General features: G+C 44.9%; 1 protein-coding gene across 1 annotated transcript in view; it reads right to left on the bottom strand.

The window, feature by feature from the left end:
- Positions 1-18,570, bottom strand: part of LOC124795975 (juvenile hormone acid O-methyltransferase-like) — a 188,827-nt gene that overhangs the window by 16,472 nt on the left and 153,785 nt on the right. Inside the window, exon 4 of the mRNA XM_047260056.1 lies at positions 17,636-17,768. Within this exon, the coding sequence (XP_047116012.1) occupies positions 17,636-17,768 (133 nt within the window). The remainder of the gene's footprint in view (positions 1-17,635; positions 17,769-18,570) is intronic.

Raw genomic sequence — 18,570 nt, 5'->3', positions numbered from 1 at the left:
GGAAACGTCAAAGGACACGTACAGCACAAAAGCCTGTTGGCCGACCTCATGTGTTGACTGACACCCTACCGCGGTGGCCACGCGGTTCTAGGCGCTGCAGTCCGGAACCGCGCGACTGCTACGGTCGCAGGTTCGAATCCTGCCTCGGGCATGGATGTGTGTGATGTCCTTAGGTTAATTAGGTTTAAGTAGTTCTAAGTTCTAGGGGACTGATGACCTCAGATGTTAAGTCCAATACTGCTCAGAGCCATTTGAACCATTTAATTTGATGACTTTGTGACGAAACAAGCGCTGTATCATTTGCGGAACGCCGGAACAAAAACCGATAAATTCGCATTTGCTGTTAATACAGAAAGTAACGAATAATGATCTCCAAATGGCTCCACAAGTTATAAAAAGAAGATATACACCATAAAACACTTGATGTCGCGTTGTGCTGAAAATTATTTTGTGGCAGCATGTATTACTCCCGTATCTCCCCCCTACAGCTCAAACACGCGAATACAGCAAACGTGGATATATCGGGTTTTGTTCCGGCGCTCCTCATTTGAGAGATACAGAGGCAAGCAGGTGTACCAGGACTTAGCCAGTTCACTGCTACTAGCGCCACATCATAACGCGCCTCTGCGTAGCATACAAGTGCTGTACCATTATCTGAGGATGACATTAAAAATTAAAGTAGCTTTCTCAAACTCTGTCAGTATATGCTTCAGTATATTGATGTTTAAACTGTTATATGTCAGAGTGATCAGTTGAATATGTTTCCCTACATACATGTTTTAAAGAAAAACAAATTCTGCTAGATAATAAAGCTAGAGATCCAAAAATTGTTCAGAATATGCATACGTACGTCCCAATCAACTGTTACAAGTCTCGGAGCAATATTTTGGTCAAAATCAGTGTTTTTGCGAAAAACTGAAGGCGCTAAATACACTGCTAGCCATTAAAACTGCTACACCAAGAAGAAAAGCAGATGGTAAACGGGTATTCATTGGACAAATATATTATACTAGAACTGACATGTGATTACATTTTCACGCAATTTGGGTGCATAGATCCTGAGAAATCAGTACCCAGAACAACCACCTCTGGCCGTAATAACGGCCTTGATACGCCTCGGCATTGAGTCAAACAGAGCTTGGATGGCGTGAACAGGTACAGCTGCCCATGCAGCTTCAACACCATACCACAGTTCATCAAGAGTAGTGACTGGCGTATTGTGACGAGCCAGTTACTCGGACACCATTGACCAGACGTTTTCAGTTGGTAAGAGATCTGGAGAATGTGCTGGACAGGGCAGCAGTCGAACATTTTCTGTATCCAGAAAGGCCCGTACAGGACCTGCAACATGCGGTCGTGCATTATCCTGCTGAAATCTAGGGTTTCGCAGGGATCCAATGAAGGGTAGAGCCACGGGTCGTAACAAATCTGAAATGTAACGTCCACTGTTCAGAGTGCCGTCAATGCGAACAAGAGGTGATCGAGACGCGTAACCAATGGCACCCCATACCATCACGCCGGGTGATACGCCAGTATGGCGATGACGAACACACGCTTCCAAAGTGCGTACGCCGCAATGTCGCCAAGCACGGATGCGACCATCGTGATGGTGTAAACAGAACCTGGATTCATCCGAAAAAATGACGTTTTACCATTCGTGCACCCAGGTTCGTCGTTGAGTACAGCATCGCAGGCGCTCCTGTCTGTGATGCAGCGTCAAGGGTAACCGCAGCCATGGTCTCCGAGCTGATAGTCCATGCTGCTGCAAACGTCGTCGAACTGTTCGTGCAGATGGTTGTTGACTTGCAAACGTCCCCTTCTGTTGTGTCAGGGATCGAGACGTGGCTGCACGATCCGCTACAGCCATGTGGATAAGATGTCTGACATCTCGACTGCTAGTGATACGAGGCCGTTGGGATCCAGCACGGCGTTCCGTATTGCCCTCCTGAACCCACCGATTGGATCTCGACCAACGCGAGCAGCAATGTCGCAATACGATAAACCGCAATCGCGATAAGCTACAATCTGACTTTCATCAAAGTCGGAAACGTGATGGTACGCATTTCTCCCCCTTACACGAAGCATCACAACAACGTTTCGCGAGGCTACGCCGGTCAACTGCTGTTTGTGTATGAAAAATCGGTTGGAAACTTTCCTCATGTCAGCACGTTGTAGGTGTCGCCACCGGCGCCAACCTTGTGTGAATGCTCTGAAAAGCTAATAATTTGCATATTACAGCATCTTATTCCTGTCGATTCTGTAGCACGTCATCTTCGTGGTGTAGCAATTTTAATGGTCAGTAGTGTATTAGACTCAGAAATATGAAAATTCGTAAGATGCTTCAGTTTGATACCAAAACGTTAACTATGTGACCCCATTAAGCTACCTTTAATAGTTTTCAAGTAATCTACTGAAAACTAGATTTGGAACAAAAACGTCCCTATTTGTAGTCGACTAAGTATCAGTTATATTAATGATAGACAGCTCTGCTTACAGCACTTGACTATACCCATCAAATAAAAAGCTATAACAAGTTTTAAGACTTATACGCAAATACCAATCAAACAAGGTCTCTTTAAAGTTGTAGTTCAGAGGTCGTGTTCTACTATCGGTTCCGTTCTAAACATTCTAGCCGGCAAAGTTTAAATGCAATCGAGCTAAAACTTTTTTCTGTAATTAAAGCCTACTTAGCTCCATTCATACAAAAATTGCGAAGATTGTAAATTGAATCACGAGAGAGTTATAAGAAATAATGTGTGTCCAAGGAAGCGCCCATTTAGCTGCTGCTGCTTGGGCATACAGCAGATGACGACAAATATTCCCTTCTTCCTTCCGCTGCGCCCCCACATAAATACGGCCATAGACCATACATAGCACAGACTGCGCATGTTCCTATCTCTGCCGTGTTAAGGCTTGAAAACAACATCTAAATCACGTGACTCGGGGCAGAAAGCCGAGTTCTTGTCATTACGAGCTGTGTGAAATGGAACTACATTTACAGTTTTTCTCATTTATAGCTGAAATCAAGCGTTGATTTTCACGATTCAACAAACTGTAGTACTGCTGTTAGACGTGTGATCGGTTATCTCTTCATGTAGTAGTGCAGTTAACTTAGTTTCTTCGAAGTTCCTGATATTAAAGCAATGGTTAGCGTTTCTACACGTGGTCAGTTTGAAATGTATTCACAGTTCTTTTTAAGAAGCGACTGAATCATTGTTCTCTAGTGAATACTATTTTTTTCTTCTGTGCATTCTTCTAGTTCACCGCTTCCGTAGGAGCGAAAGACAGAAGAACAATTTCACGCACAGCATTAGTTTCCCAACTATTCCACAAGAATATGTGTGAGATACTTTAGTATGCTTTTGTAAGAAAGGAAACTCGTTTAAGTGCATAATGTCAGGTATTTATACAAAACAAGCGCATATATTTTCTGACTTTTGCGTAATACGGTACAGATAACGGAACGATATCAAGAAAGGAAGCGCAATATATTTCAAAACATTGATTATACAGGGCGTTTAAAAAATGACCGGTATATTTGAAACGGCAATAAAAACTAAACGAGCAGCGATAGAAATACACCGTTTGTTGCAATATACTTGGGACAACAGTACATTTTCAGGCAGACAAACTTTCGAAATTACAGTAGTTACAATTTTCAACAACAGATGGCGCTGCGGTCTGGGAAACTCTATAGTACGACATTTTCCACATATCCACCATGCGTAGCAATAATATGGCGTAGTCTCTGAATGAAATTACCCGAAACCTTTGACAACGTGTCTGGCGGAATGGCTTCACATGCAGATGAGATGTACTGTTTCAGCTGTTCAATTGTTTCTGGATTCTGGCGGTACACCTGGTCTTTCAAGTGTCCCCACAGAAAGAAGTCACAGGGGTTCATGTCTGGCGAATAGGGAGGCCAATCCACGCCGCCTCCTGTATGTTTCGAATAGCCCAAAGCAATCAAACGATCATCGAAATATTCATTCAGGAAATTAAAGACGTCGGCCGTGCGATGTGGCCGGGCACCATCTTGCATAAACCACGAGGTGTTCGCAGTGTCGTCTAAGGCAGTTTGTACCGCCACAAATTCACGAAGAATGTCCAGATAGCGTGATGCAGTAATCGTTTCGGATCTGAAAAATGGGCCAATGATTCCTTTGGAAGAAATGGCGGCCCAGACCAGTACTTTTTGAGGATGCAGGGACGATGGGACTGCAACATGGGGCTTTTCGGTTCCCCATATGCGCCAGTTCTGTTTACTGACGAAGCCGTCCAGGTAAAAATAAGCTTCGTCAGTAAACCAAATGCTGCCCACATGCATATCGCCGTCATCAATCCTGTGCACTATATCGTTAGCGAATGTCTCTCGTGCAGCAATGGTAGCGGCGCTGAGGGGTTGCCGCGTTTGAATTTTGTATGGATAGAGGTGTAGACTCTGGCGCATGAGACGATACGTGGACGTTGGCGTCATTTGGACCGCAGCTGCAACACGGCGAACGGAAACCCGAGTCCGCTGTTGGATCACCTGCTGCACTAGTTGCGCGTTGCCCTCTGTTGTTGCCGTACGCGGTCGCCCTACCTTTCCAGCACGTTCATCCGTCACGTTCCCAGTCCGTTGAAATTTTTCAAACAGATCCTTTATTGTATCGCTTTTCGGTCCTTTGGTTACATTAAACCTCCGTTGAAAACTTCGTCTTGTTGCAACAACACTGTGTTCTAGGCGGTGGAACTCCAACACCAGAAAAATCCTCTGTTCTAAGGAATAAACCATGTTGTCTACAGCACACTTGCACGTTGTGAACAGCACACGCTTACAGCAGAAAGACGACGTACAGAATGGCACACCCACAGACTGCGTTGTCTTCTATATCTTTCACATCACTTGCAGCGCCATCTGTTGTTGAAAATTGTAACTACTGTAATTTCGAAAGTCTGTCCGCCTGAAAATGTACTGTTGTCCCAAGCATGTTGCAACAAACGGTGTATTTCTATCGCTGCTCGTTTAGTTTCTATTGCCGTTTCAAATATACCGGTCATTTTTGAAACACCTGTATTTATGTAGTGAGCTAGATATTAACAATATGTCGTCTCAAAATCTTAGCCATTCATCATCTTTCAACTCGTGGAAATACCTCTGCAAGGATTTTGAAATAGTTCCCTTTCACAATTGAGATTTTCATCCGTTTGTGAAGTGTATAGGGTCAAAAGAAGACTTCTCTGGGCATATATGAAGGTCACTAGTTATGCTCCCAATACGAAACATAAAATTTGATCTCTAACCAAATTACACTGTAGATGGAGAACCGTCAGCGATGTGGAATGAGACAAGATCTATAGTTACAACAAGCAAACTGTAGACTGTCTGTATTAACATAAAAGTACCTATGTCTATGCTGCCTGGATATAGTCATATCTCCAGCAGCCAATTAACTGAAGTAAAAGGAAAGTTGGTACTCTGAAAAGAGGTGCAGCATCCACAGTTACACTAAATACTTGCTGTTTGCCTCCCTCTGGCAGCTGAATACTAACTTGATTACACTTGAATTTTTCAAACTAAATAGTAATTTGTAGCTGCAAAAACTAAGTCTTGTTTGAAGTGCATTACTATTTAACATATAGCTTTATAATACACATTCATAACTACTAAGTAACCAACAGAACTTTTTAATTATTGAATCTACTTCTTCAAGTAACAAAAAGAATGCCTGATTTAAGAATAGTTTTGTTCTGAATTAGTAGAAATTACCAGTTTCTTTCTTTATGTTGGATGGGAGCTTGATGATTACCATAGCTTTGCAGCAGATCCCATTACTCCTCTCGGAACACTAAGCAAGAATGCAAAGAGCACATGAAAATTTTGATAGCCTTGTATCGTGTTAAGTACAATACAATTCAGCTGAAACTTGTTTTTGCTGTCGTAAGAAAAACCATTAACGAGTACTGGTATCGGGTAGTAAGAATTCCAAGAGCCTTAAAAAGCATTCTGCACGATGCGTAGTTACCTGCTAGACACATTGATCTTGCTGCTCACTTCTGGTACATAGACGCTATTTACTACACATGTTCAAACACTTCATGTACTTAAAGAGCCCTGCCCAGAGAACTCATTTATAGCAGAGTGAAAATATGCCAACACCAATGTCCGACACCTATCCTCCCCACAAAAAAAACACCATTTACATGGACAGCAATGTACACTCTAAACACTTTATACAGACATTAATCGAGCTTGATAGCACTGTTTGTCTTAATATTACTGTATATTTCTTATAGATCAACAGCTCTCTCTGAGGAGTTAGGTAAACAGCCTTTTTTGAACAGGATCATTATCAGTATGGTAAAATCTTTAGGATCTGCAATAGGCTATATTATGTATGTTGAGGTTGCAGTTTTTTCTGGTCAAGCGTCTGGGGGGCGTACATTTCTGATGACAACATTTTCACTTCCTGACCTGATGCCAAAATGTTGAACAAAATTCTAAAATCAGCGGTTAACACAAAAGAAAAATGAAAGTACTAATGGTAATAATACAAACACTTAAATTATCACAGGAAAACAGCACTTATGCAAAACTTATATCCTTATACTATAAAATTTATAACACTATCATTTAACACAGATATTTTTAGAATCAACTTTATTTAGTCTCATTTTGGCTGCAGTGGATACTCTGTATGAGGGAGAAGAAGAAGAAAAAAAAGAGGGTCAACGAAGCGTCCGATTCCACCCATCTGCTTTGACTCATGACGTCATTGTGTGGTGTTTGACATCATTACGGCGCAGAGTTTTTGTGTTGGTTGTCTCTGTAGACCTCGTCTTGTTGAATTTGATGGTGCCCTCTGGTGGTGGACGTGGCCATACTGAGTTTAACTTGTGATATTGGGTTCATTTGAGTTTTGGTTGTCATCGTGCTAACGTGGTTTTGAGTTTAGGTAGTTGGTGCGCTAACGTGGGTTGTGGAAGCGTTCTCACTGAGTGATTAGGGTTCTTTTCTGTTCATGTGTTTGGCACTTTTGTTAGGTCCTATTAGTTTGGTGTTTGTTGTGCGGAAAGAAGTCTAATTTTTCTTTATTGCTTTTTCGTTAGGTATGGATATGAAAATAAAGTTCACGAGTGTATCATTACGTTCTGAGATGTGTGATGATATAGTCTCTGTCATACAGTTTTTGCAGATGTTCGTTCTAATTGGTCAATACGTTAGATGTGAAGTTTTTGACGTGGCGTGTCTACGCGGAGGTGTGTGTTGTGTGTGTGTGTGTGTGTGTGTGTGTATCTAGATGGTACTTCTGGCTTTCCTTGGTAAGAGATTTTTGTTTTGGTTTTATTGTATAGTAATGTGATATTTTGTGTGTTGTATATTTATGGTAATTGATTGTGTTTTAATTGATGTAGCGAATAAGGAGTATTTGGGTTTTTGATTCCACGTTTCAGAGTTCTACGTGTTTGTTTTTTGGTATCAGTAGCTACAGCTGAGCTATGTAGGTCAAGGGAAATGTCCGATTCCTGTGGTTTTGTTGCGGAATGCTGTAATTTAAATTTTTTTGGATATTATTTGTTTGGTATGGTCTGGTGTTATTTTTATTGTTGTATATGTAGCTTGTCCCCCCATTAAACTCCCAACTTTCTGCGGTTGTCTCGTTAGTTTCATTTCATTTTTTGAGTGAAGCGTTATTGTGTCATTTCTATTTTTGTAATCGTTTCTTGGCTTGTGTTTGTAGTGACGTCACTGTCGTAATTTTGTATACGGTGGAAGAAGCCGTTTCCACCATATTGATGACGTCATGGGTCAAAGCAGACGAGTGGAATCGGACGCTTCCGTAATGCCAAAGAAATAGTCCAGTCTTCTAAACAATTAAGATGATAACACATTTTTAGGGCACAGATATTTAGAAACTGATATTCTGAGTTACACACAAATACAAGACATTAATTTCCCACTTGTCGGCAACGGAGTATAAGAAAAATACAGAGGATGTTTATAGAATGGGATTCAAATTCATTCATTTATTTCACCCAAACAAACACAAAAGCTACAGTTCAGCTGAAGGTGACTTAACTTCTGCAGCTGTGGATGCCGCCACATGCGTATGCAATTCTATTTTCATTAGTCGAGCGGTCTAAGGCGCTGCAGTCACGGACTGTGCGGCTGGTCCCGACGGTGGTTCGAGTCCCCCCTCGGGCATGGGTGTGTGTGTTTGTCCTTAGGATAATTTAGGTTACGTTGTGTGTAAGCTTAGGGTCTGATGACCTTAGCAGTTAAGCCGCATAAGATTTCACACACATTTGAACATTTTGAACACAATTCTATTTTCTAAACAATCACAGAATCGCTGATTATAAAACAAAACTATTTTTGTAGGGACACTTCTAATCAGACCATGGTGTAGCTTCTTGCTGTGGAGTGTCACTTCATTATATAGCCTTATTTTATAATACTCAATGAGCACAACATTTTTTCAGTTGATAAATGTGATTATTAAGGGGAGGACTGTTTAAAACATTTTTATTCAGTTGAAGGAAAACATCATTTCTTACGTCCTGCAAAGCTGAGGTAACTAATTTCTTAAAAGGGTTTTTCACATTAAAAATTGTCATTTGTGTAATAGTTTATGGCCCATTTTTCACAGATAAACATGATCATCGGAAGTAATAGAAAAGCAACCCCCGTTTTTTCTGTTCAAGATACTAGTGGTAGAAAGTTTAAAAGATGATGAAATTTGCCAAATGTGGCAATCTGGGTTTTTGTTCAGTTTCCTAGCCAAATACTAAGCGTAAGGAACTGGATGAGGTATGTAATCATATTCATCATTTATTGCAATGGTAGAGCATTTAGCACTGGTAGATGTACCAATCTGAATATGTACAAAAATCTCTTGGAAGCTGCTTCAGACTGCTCGATCGATATTCTACTCCTCTTCGACTTATGGCAGCATTAAATAACACTTCCAGCAGATCTTGAGTGAGTTTATATGCCAGTTAGAAAGTTCTTTGTGGTGCAGATCTGCTTCTGACTGCGCCATACACAACTAAAGATGAGCGTACACAGCTAATTATACCTACAAAATCTGTTTTTGTTGAGTGAACCAGTTACGTTCTCTAAGGAGATTCTCTTAACGTAAACTGGCAAACTTTTACTTGCTTCACATACCGGAATCACTAAGTGGCAGAATTCATAAAACATGTAGCTCATTTTGCGCAAAGGATAACAAAACATTTCACACATGTTATTGAGGAATCGTCGGAGAGGTAATGTTGGCTGCCAAACTGATATTTTGCAATCCACTCCTGTGGAAACGGTGGAATAAAAGATTCACAGTGCAACAAAAACAAGTGTTCACTAAAGAATTCGAGCGGTCTAAGGCGCTGCAGTCATGGAGTGTGCGGCTGGTCCCGGCGGAGGTCCGAGTCCTCCCTCGGGCATGGGTGTCTGTATTTGTCCTTAGGGTAATTTAGGTTAAGTAGTATGTAAGCTTAGGGACTGACGACCTTAGCAGTTAAGTCCCATAAGATTTCACACACACCGAAGATTTGTCATTCTGTTGCTTGTAAATAGTACTGTCAGTATGTTTCACCTGGCCACATGTCGAAATGATATTCATTGCATTAATACTAGGAATTTCGGCGAAATCAGATTAAGTGCACTACTTCACGTGTAAAAGCATTAAGATATAGTGTTTCCTTGTTAAAATCAGTGCTTGATTGCAGCTATAAACGAGAAAAACTACAAGTGTCAACTCCACTCGAAAGAGTGCGTAGTAACAGAAACTGTGCGTCCTGCCGCGAGTCAGGTAACTTAGAGTTTGTTTTCAGTGTAATGACGTCACGCGCAGTCTGTGTTAACTATGGTCTATGAATACGGCCTGAGAGCTATAACGCCGGCTTACGCTATGCTTCGGATGACGTCACAGCCAGGCTGCTGCTAAATGCATGTTTTCGATACAAATAGGAAGTTTGTGTGTCGCCCATAATCACAACAAAACGGCGTGGCAAGTGGTGAGAGTATTTTCCACTTTTGTGGCGAGAAATTACTTTTGATTATCAGGAGTCAGGGCAAGCCAACGACCTTGCCGCAGTGGTAACACCGGTTCTCGTCAGATCACCGGAGTTAAGCGCAGTCGGACTGGGCTAGCACTTGGATGTATGACCATCCGCTCTGCCAAATTGTTGGCAAGCGGGGTGCACTCAGCCCTTGTGAGGCAAACTGAGGAGCTGCTTGATTGAGAAGTAGCTTCTCTGGTCTCGTAGACTGACATACGGACGGGAGAGCGGTGCGCAGCCCACATGCCCCTCCATATCCGCATCCAGTGACGCCTGTGGGCTGACGATGACACGGCGGTCAGACGTTAACGTTGGGCCTCACTGACCTGTTCGGACGGAGCTTAGTTTTTAGTTTCAGAAGTCAGCGCGAAAGATCACTTAGTGGGAATTTATCATAGAGGTCGCCTCTGCGCTGCTTGTAGTGCTGTTTATGGTAGAGATGTTGTTATTATCATTAGCAGGAATGTTACTATGCTGCGCATGTGAAATTTTATCAAGTACACTCCTGGAAATTGAAATAAGAACACCGTGAATTCATTGTCCCAGGAAGGGGAAACTTTATTGACACATTCCTGGGATCAGATACATCACATGATCACACTGACAGAACCACAGGCACATACACAGGCAACAGAGCATGCACAATGTCGGCACTAGTACAGTGTATATCCACCTTTCGCAGCAATGCAGGCTGCTATTCTCCCATGGAGACGATCGTAGAGATGCTGGATGTAGTCCTGTGGAACGGCTTGACATGCCATTTCCACCTGGCGCCTCAGTTGGACCAGCGTTCGTGCTGGACGTGCAGACCGCGTGAGACGACGCTTCATCCAGTCCCAAACATGCTCAATGGGGGACAGATCCGGAGATCTTGCTGGCCAGGGTAGTTGACTTACACCTTCTACAGCACGTTGGGTGGCACGGGATACATGCGGACGTGCATTGTCCTGTTGGAACAGCAAGTTCCCTTGCCGGTCTAGGAATGGTAGAACGATGGGTTCGATGACGGTTTGGATGTACCGTGCACTATTCAGTGTCCCCTCGACGATCACCAGTGGTGTACGGCCAGTGTAGGAGATCGCTCCCCACACCATGATGCCGGGTGCTGGCCCTGTGTGCCTCGGTCGTATGCAGTCCTGATTGTGGCGCTCACCTGCACGGCGCCAAACACGCATATGACCATCATTGGCACCAAGGCAGAAGCGACTCTCATCGCTGAAGACGACACGTCTCCATTCGTCCCTCCATTCACGCCTGTCGCGACACCACTGGAGGCGGGCTGCACGATGTTGGGGCGTGAGCGGAAGACGGCCTAACGGTGTGCGGGACCGTAGCCCAGCTTCATGGAGACGGTTGCGAATGGTCCTCGCCGATACCCCAGGAGCAACAGTGTCCCTAATTTGCTGGGAAGTGGCGGTGCGGTCCCCTACGGCACTGCGTAGGATCCTACGGTCTTGGCGTGCATCCGTGCGTCGCTGCGGTCCGGTCCCAGGTCGACGGGCACGTGCACCTTCCGCCGACCACTGGCGACAACATCGATGTACTGTGGAGACCTCACGCCCCACGTGTTGAGCAATTCGGCGGTACGTCCACCCGGCCTCCCGCATGCCCACTATACGCCCTCGCTCAAAGTCCGTCAACTGCACATACGGTTCACGTCCACGCTGTCGCGGCATGCTACCAGTGTTAAAGACTGCGATGGAGCTCCGTATGCGACGGCAAACTGGCTGACACTGACGGCGGCGGTGCACAAATGCTGCGCAGCTAGCGCCATTCGACGGCCAACACCGCGGTTCCTGGTGTGTCCGCTGTGCCGTGCGTGTGATCATTGCTTGTACAGCCCTCTCGCAGTGTCCGGAGCAAGTATAGTGGGTCTGACACACCGGTGTCAATGTGTTCTTTTTTCCATTTCCAGGAGTGTAAGCCGGCCGAAGTGGCCGTGCGGTTAAAGGCGCTGCAGTCTGGAACCGCAAGACCGCTACGGTCGCAGGTTCGAATCCTGCCTCGGGCATGGATGTTTGTGATGTCCTTAGGTTAGTTAGGTTTAACTAGTTCTAAGTTCTAGGGGACTAATGACCTCAGCAGTTGAGTCCCATAGTGCTCAGAACCATTTGAACCATTTGAACCAGGAGTGTATATGAATGTCAGAACTCAAAACTTTCATTTGTAATTAGAGTTCCTGATCCCGTTGAGTAAATAGAGAGTAGAAACATTTCTTTCAGTGAGTACATGAAGAATGTGGACTTGCAGGCTGCAAGTTCTCCATCACTTTCTGGATGACCGGAAAAAACAGTTTATAGGCTCTCGTAGAAGACGGCGAACAAAATATAACTCAATCTCATTATTAACCCTGCTCCCCATAACTTCACTTGGAAAAGTCTAATCATACCAAACTTTGTTGCAATTGGTAATTATTAAGGCCGAGATCTTCACAGTAATACAAAATAAAGAGCTTTGCATTGTCAGATGGCAGAGATGAGATTCAAACAAAATTAGAATGTTATTTTGTAGTTCAGAGACTGTCTGTCTGTCTGTCTGTCTTCCTCCCCCCCCCCTCTCTCTATCTCATTCCATCCAAATATGCCTCGGAATGCCCAACGGTACCGACCGATCGTCGCGTCATCCTCAGACCATATGCGTCAGTGGATGTGGATATGGACGGGCATATTGTTAGCCTAGCGTTGCACTGGCAATAGGGTGCTGCTTGTAATTTTTATTTCTTGCCTATATTAACACAGTGACGGGCACACTGATTTGTAAATGTTTTTGGGCATACGAATTAATGAGCGCGTTGTACTTGAGACGGTGAGTAGAGAACGCTACGGCCAAACGGGACCGGCTGGGAGAGAGGACCGGCCACTCAGGTGGTGGATTTTAGAACGGAGGCCGGAGCTGCCGTCCCGTGGTGCGGCAAGTTGTCGCTCAGCCAAATACCTAGCTGGAGAGTACCGCGGCACTAAGGGCAGGAGGCGTGGGCGACTTTCCGTGTTTTGCGGGCCCCCATTGAAGATAGCCCTCTAGCGCTTATAGAAATCGTGGGCCACAGAACACGACGTCTACCCTCGTAGCAGCTGTTTCTTTATTTCTCAAGCCCTCAGTTACAAAGCTAACGGCGTAGGCGAGAGAGTGAGCGATTGGCGTAATCGTGTGTGATGTCAAGAGCGCAGCGCTGAATTCAGTATTGTTTGGTTGCAGAGGAGGTGTTAATGTTGTGATTGGCCTCTGAAGAAGACGTGCTATTGTGGCGGTATTCTCTAGTTGGAGGAATCCTCACGATAGGGGACGGGTGTGAGGGTGGGGACGGTGAGGCAGGGCTTCTTAATTTTGAAACTGGCAAATAGCTCTGTTTGGCGGGAAGCAAACAAGAGGGCGTAAGTGAATCCATAAGAGGGGCATTTCAGATTTGGTTGTGGAAATGTCCATATCGAATTAGGGGATGGTAGCAATAGAGGAAGGACTGACTTGGCGTAGCAATGCGTTTGAGCCCGTAAGATACTAGTGCGACAGAGTGCTGATGACACCGTCATCAAGAAGGGGTCAGCGCTTCTGTAACGTACAGCTTAATTCGCAGTACCGGCAGAGGAGTTCACTTCGACTTCAGACTCGTGGAGTCCATGACGTTCACCTGTCTCAAGTTCGTCGCAGTCGTACTGAATATCTGGGGATAGTCACCAACTGCCAGTCACTGTTTCACTCAATATCTGCGGGATATATAGATTGCAATTATCGCTGTCCTTTATTAAAGTGTGAAACTTCTCAAATGAGCAAGTAGTAAAATCATTATACTGCTGTCCACCTGAACTTGCACCTGAGTTTGGAAACTGAATGGTCATGGTTTTCACAGTAAAATTTAGATATTATTTAATTGATGTATCTGCGCATAAAACTGAGTATTTAACTAATCAGTGTTCCTGTTTAGCGTCTTCACTATACACTGAGGTGACAAAACTCACTGGATACCGATATGCACACATACAGGTGGCGGTAGTATCACCTATACAAGGTATGAAAGGGCAGTGCATTGGCGGAGCTATCATATGTACCTAGTTGTTTCATATGAAAAGGTTTCCGACGTGATTATGGCTGCACCACAGGAACTAACAGATTTTGAACGGAGACTGATAGCTGGAGATAGACGCTTTGGACATTCCAAATCGGAAATCGTTAGGGAATTCAATATTCGAAGATCCGTACTGTCAAGACTGTGCCGAGAGTACCAAATTTCAGGCATTACCTCTCACCACGGGCAACGCAGTGCCCGACGGCCCTCACTTGGCGAGCGAGAATTCGGGCGTTTACGTAGAGTTGTCAGTGATAACAGACAAGCAAAACTGCGTGAAATAACGGCGCAAACCAGTGTGAAACGAACGAAGAACGTATCCGTTACGATAGTGCGGCGAAATTTGGCGTTAATGGACTATCGCAGCAGATGACCTACGTGAGTGCCTTTGCTAAGGGCTCGACTTCGCCTGCAAAACCTCTCCTGGGTTGGCGACCGTATAGTTTGGCCATAAGACGACTGGAAAACCTTGGTAAAGGCTGAGGTAGGTTTCAGATGTGGTACAGACCCCACGAAGCCTTGGACCCAACTTCTCAACGAGGCTCTGTGCAAACTGGTGGTGGCTCCATAATGGGGTGGGCTGTGTTTACATGGAATGGATTGAGTCCTCCGGTCCAGCTGAACTGACCATTGACTGGAAATGTTTCTGTTCGGCTAGCGGGAGACATTTGCAGCCATTCATGGAGTTCATTTTTATGGATGACAATGAGTCATGACAACCGGGCCACAATTGTTCATGACTGGTTTGAAGAACATTCTGCGCAATTTGAGCGAATAGTTTGGTCACCCAGATAGGCTGGCAAGAGTCTCATCGAACCTTTATGGGACATAATCTAGAAGCCAATACGCGCACAAAATCCTGCGCCGGCAACACTTTCGCAGTTATGGTCAGCTATAGAGGCAGCATGGGTCAGTATTTCTGCAGGGGACTTCCAGCGACTGTTGAGTCCATGCCAGGTCGAGCTGCTGCACTACGTCGGGGCTCCAGGCAGATGCTGGGATGGTTTCTTTGAAAGGGCACGGCCGACTCCCTTCCCCATCCTTCCCTAATCCGATGAGACCGATGACCTCGCTGTTTGTTCTCTTTCCCCAAACAACCCAACCCAACCAATTGCGTCGGGTAACTGGAGGTCGACACGATGTAAGGAGGTGTCCCATGACTTTTGTCCGCTGAGTGCATTAAATTAGATATAGTCAGCCAGTAATCGGGATATACTTTCAACACAGTAAACCATATGCAAATAAATACTGTCCAGAAAGTATCAATCACATTTCGATTTATGCAAATTCCTAACTGTAAGGTCTATGCCGAGGGCTGTAATTTCGCATTATCACTTCACTTTATCCTCAATGGAATCTTTATAAAGTACATCTTAAACAAGAGGGCTGCTCACAATTAGTTTTGAGAGATTTGGAATACAACCACCACTGGGGTTTTGTTACACTACATCTACATCTACATTTACACTCCGCAAGCCACCCAACGGTGTGTGACAGAGGGCACATTACGTGCCACTGTCATTACCTCCCTTCCCTCTTCCAGTCGCTTATGGCTCGCGGGAAGAACGACTGCCGGAAAGCCTCCGTGCGCGCTCGAATCTCTCTGATTTTACATTCGTGATCTCTTCGGGATGTATAAGTAGGGGGAAGCAATATATTCGAAACCTCATCCAGAAACGCACCCTCTCGAAACCTCGACAGCTAGCTACACCGCGATGCAGAGCGCCTCTCTTGCAGAGTCTGCCACTTGCGTTTGCTAAACACCACCATAACGCTATCACGATTACCAAATAACGCTGTGACGAAACGCGCCGCTCTTCTTGGGATCTTCTCTATCTCCTCAGTCAACCCGATCTGGTACGGAACCCACACTGATGAGCAATACTCAAGTATAGGTCGAACAAGTGTTTTGTAAGCCACATCCTTTGTTGATGGATTACATTTTCTAAGGACTCTCACTACTGGCCATTAAAATTGCTACTCCACCAAGATGACGTGCTACAAACGCGAAATTTAACCGACAGGAGGAAGATGCTGTGATATGCAAATGATTAGCTTTTCAGAACATTCACACAAGGTTGGCGCCGGTGGCGACACCTACAACGTGCTGACATGAGGAAAGTTTCCAACCGATTTCTCATACACAAACAGCAGTTGACCGGCGTTGCCTGGTGAAACGTTGTTGTGATGCCTGGTGTAAGGAGGAGAAATGCGTACCATCACGTTTCCGACTTTGATAAAGGTCGGATTGTAGCCAATCGCGATTGCGGTTTATGGTATCGCGACGTTACTGCTCGCATTGGCCGAGATCCAATGACTGTTAGCAGAATATGGAACCGGTGGGTTCAGGAGGGTGATACGGAACGCCGTGCTGGATCCCAACGGCCTCGTATCACTAGCAGTTTAGATGACAGGTATCTTAACCGCATGGCTGTAACGGATCGTGCAGCCACGTCTCGATCCCTGAGTCAACAGATGGGGACGTTTGCAAGACAACAACCATCTGCACGAATAGTTCGACGACGTTTACAGCTGCATGGACTATCAGCTCGGAGACCATGGTTGCGGTTACCCTTGACGCTGCATCACAGACAGGAGCGCCTGCAATGGTGTACTGAACGACGAACCTGGGTGCACGAATGGCAAAATGTCATTTTTTCGGATGAATCCAGGTTCTGTTTACACCATTATGATGGTCGCATCCGTGTTTGGCGACATCGCGGTGATCGCACATTGGATACGTGTACTCGTCATCGCCTTACTGGCGTATCACCCGGTGTGATGGTATGGGGTGCCATTGGTTACAAGTTTCTGTCACCTCTTGTTCGCATTGACGACACCTTGAACAGTGAACGTTAAATTTCAGATGTGTTATGTCCCGTGGGTCTACCCTTCATTCGATCCCTGCGAAACCCTACATTTCAGCAGGATAATGCACCACCCCATGTTGCAGGTCCTGTACGGGCCTTTCCGGATACAGAAAACGTTCGACTACTGCCCTGGCCAGCACATTCTCCAGATCTCTCAACAACTGAAGACGTCTGGTCAACGGTGGCCGAGCAACTGGCTCGTCACAATTTGCCAATCACTACTCTTGATGAACTGTGGTATCGTGTTGAAGCTGCGTGGGCAGCTGTACCTGCACAAGCCATCCAAGCTCTGTTTGACTCAATGCCCAGGCATATCAAGGCCGTTATTACGGCTAGAGGTGGTTGTTCTGGGTACTGATTTCTCAGGATCTATGCACCCAAATTGCGTTAAAATGTAATCAGATGTCAGTTCTAGTGTAATATATTTGTCCAATGAATACCCGTTTACCATCTGCATTTCTTCTTGGTGTAGCAATTTTAATGGCCAGTAGTGTATGATGTTTTGTGGAACATAGGCCATTCAGTCAATGAGGTGTTTAACAAAGTAGGTTGATTAATATAACGAAACAGAATTAACCAAGTTCAACATAATGCAGTTCATTCTCTTGTGTCACGATTAATCATTTCCCGATCTCTTTGAAACATTTGGCTTGTGACTTACCACCATATATGCACTCCAACGAGAGGTCTTCCCGAGTGCCTCAAACACTGCAAAAATAAGACTGTAGCTCACGATGACCAAAACTGTTTCACCACCAGGACTGAGGAGTTTCCTGATGTTTCGTATAGCCTGCCTGTAGGGTAGAATGTCAAGAGTAAGTGACACATATTCGGCTAATAACAGAGTAATAATTAAAGAAACCACAAAACGGGCAAGAAATGTCACTGATTACTACAAAGATAAGGTAGTTGTAATTAGAAATAGAACAATGCAGACAGAAGACGTGACCGACAGAAGACACAGTACAAATTGAGAATAGAAATTCGAAATGATCAGTGATTAGCTAGGGATATGCGACATGAATTGAGACTCTAGACATATTTGGAAAGATACAGATACATGCATCTGCTTCCATGTAGGTATACAGGGCCTCTAACACATGGAATCTTCCACAATGGAGGCAACCCTGTAACGAAAAGACTTGCAAAATCATAAAGATGTGCTGGGCGAAACCTACAAAACTTCTGTGAAATTTATGTCGATGTCTAATACAACATGGCTGTGCGCGTATACTGCATACCGCTGTGTAAGGCGGGTGACCTTGAGCGGGACTTAGGCGCTGGACGAGGCCGGGCGCAACACGGGCCCTAGTATTACTAGGCCCGTGTTGCTCGAAAATTCACTTCCGGTTGCGCAATACGCGCCGCCATTGCGCTGGCGCGCGGGCTTACTTCCTGCCACGCCCATGTTGCTTGATAACAGACAGCACAGGCAGCTGCAGGCTCATTCGACTCGAGGCAGCCGCACGGAGCACACAGCCATGCCATACAGGAGGAGAATGTATAGAAGAAGGAGCAGATTGCCAGTGTACAAGACAGTTGACACCTTTTCAATTATACCAAATGAAACTGGTCAACAGGAGTTACTACAAGGAC

This window comes from Schistocerca piceifrons, chromosome 4 (genome assembly GCF_021461385.2).
Source record: "Schistocerca piceifrons isolate TAMUIC-IGC-003096 chromosome 4, iqSchPice1.1, whole genome shotgun sequence".
Classification (NCBI taxonomy): domain Eukaryota; kingdom Metazoa; phylum Arthropoda; class Insecta; order Orthoptera; family Acrididae; genus Schistocerca; species Schistocerca piceifrons.
This window is presented reverse-complemented; position numbering and strand designations above follow the sequence as displayed.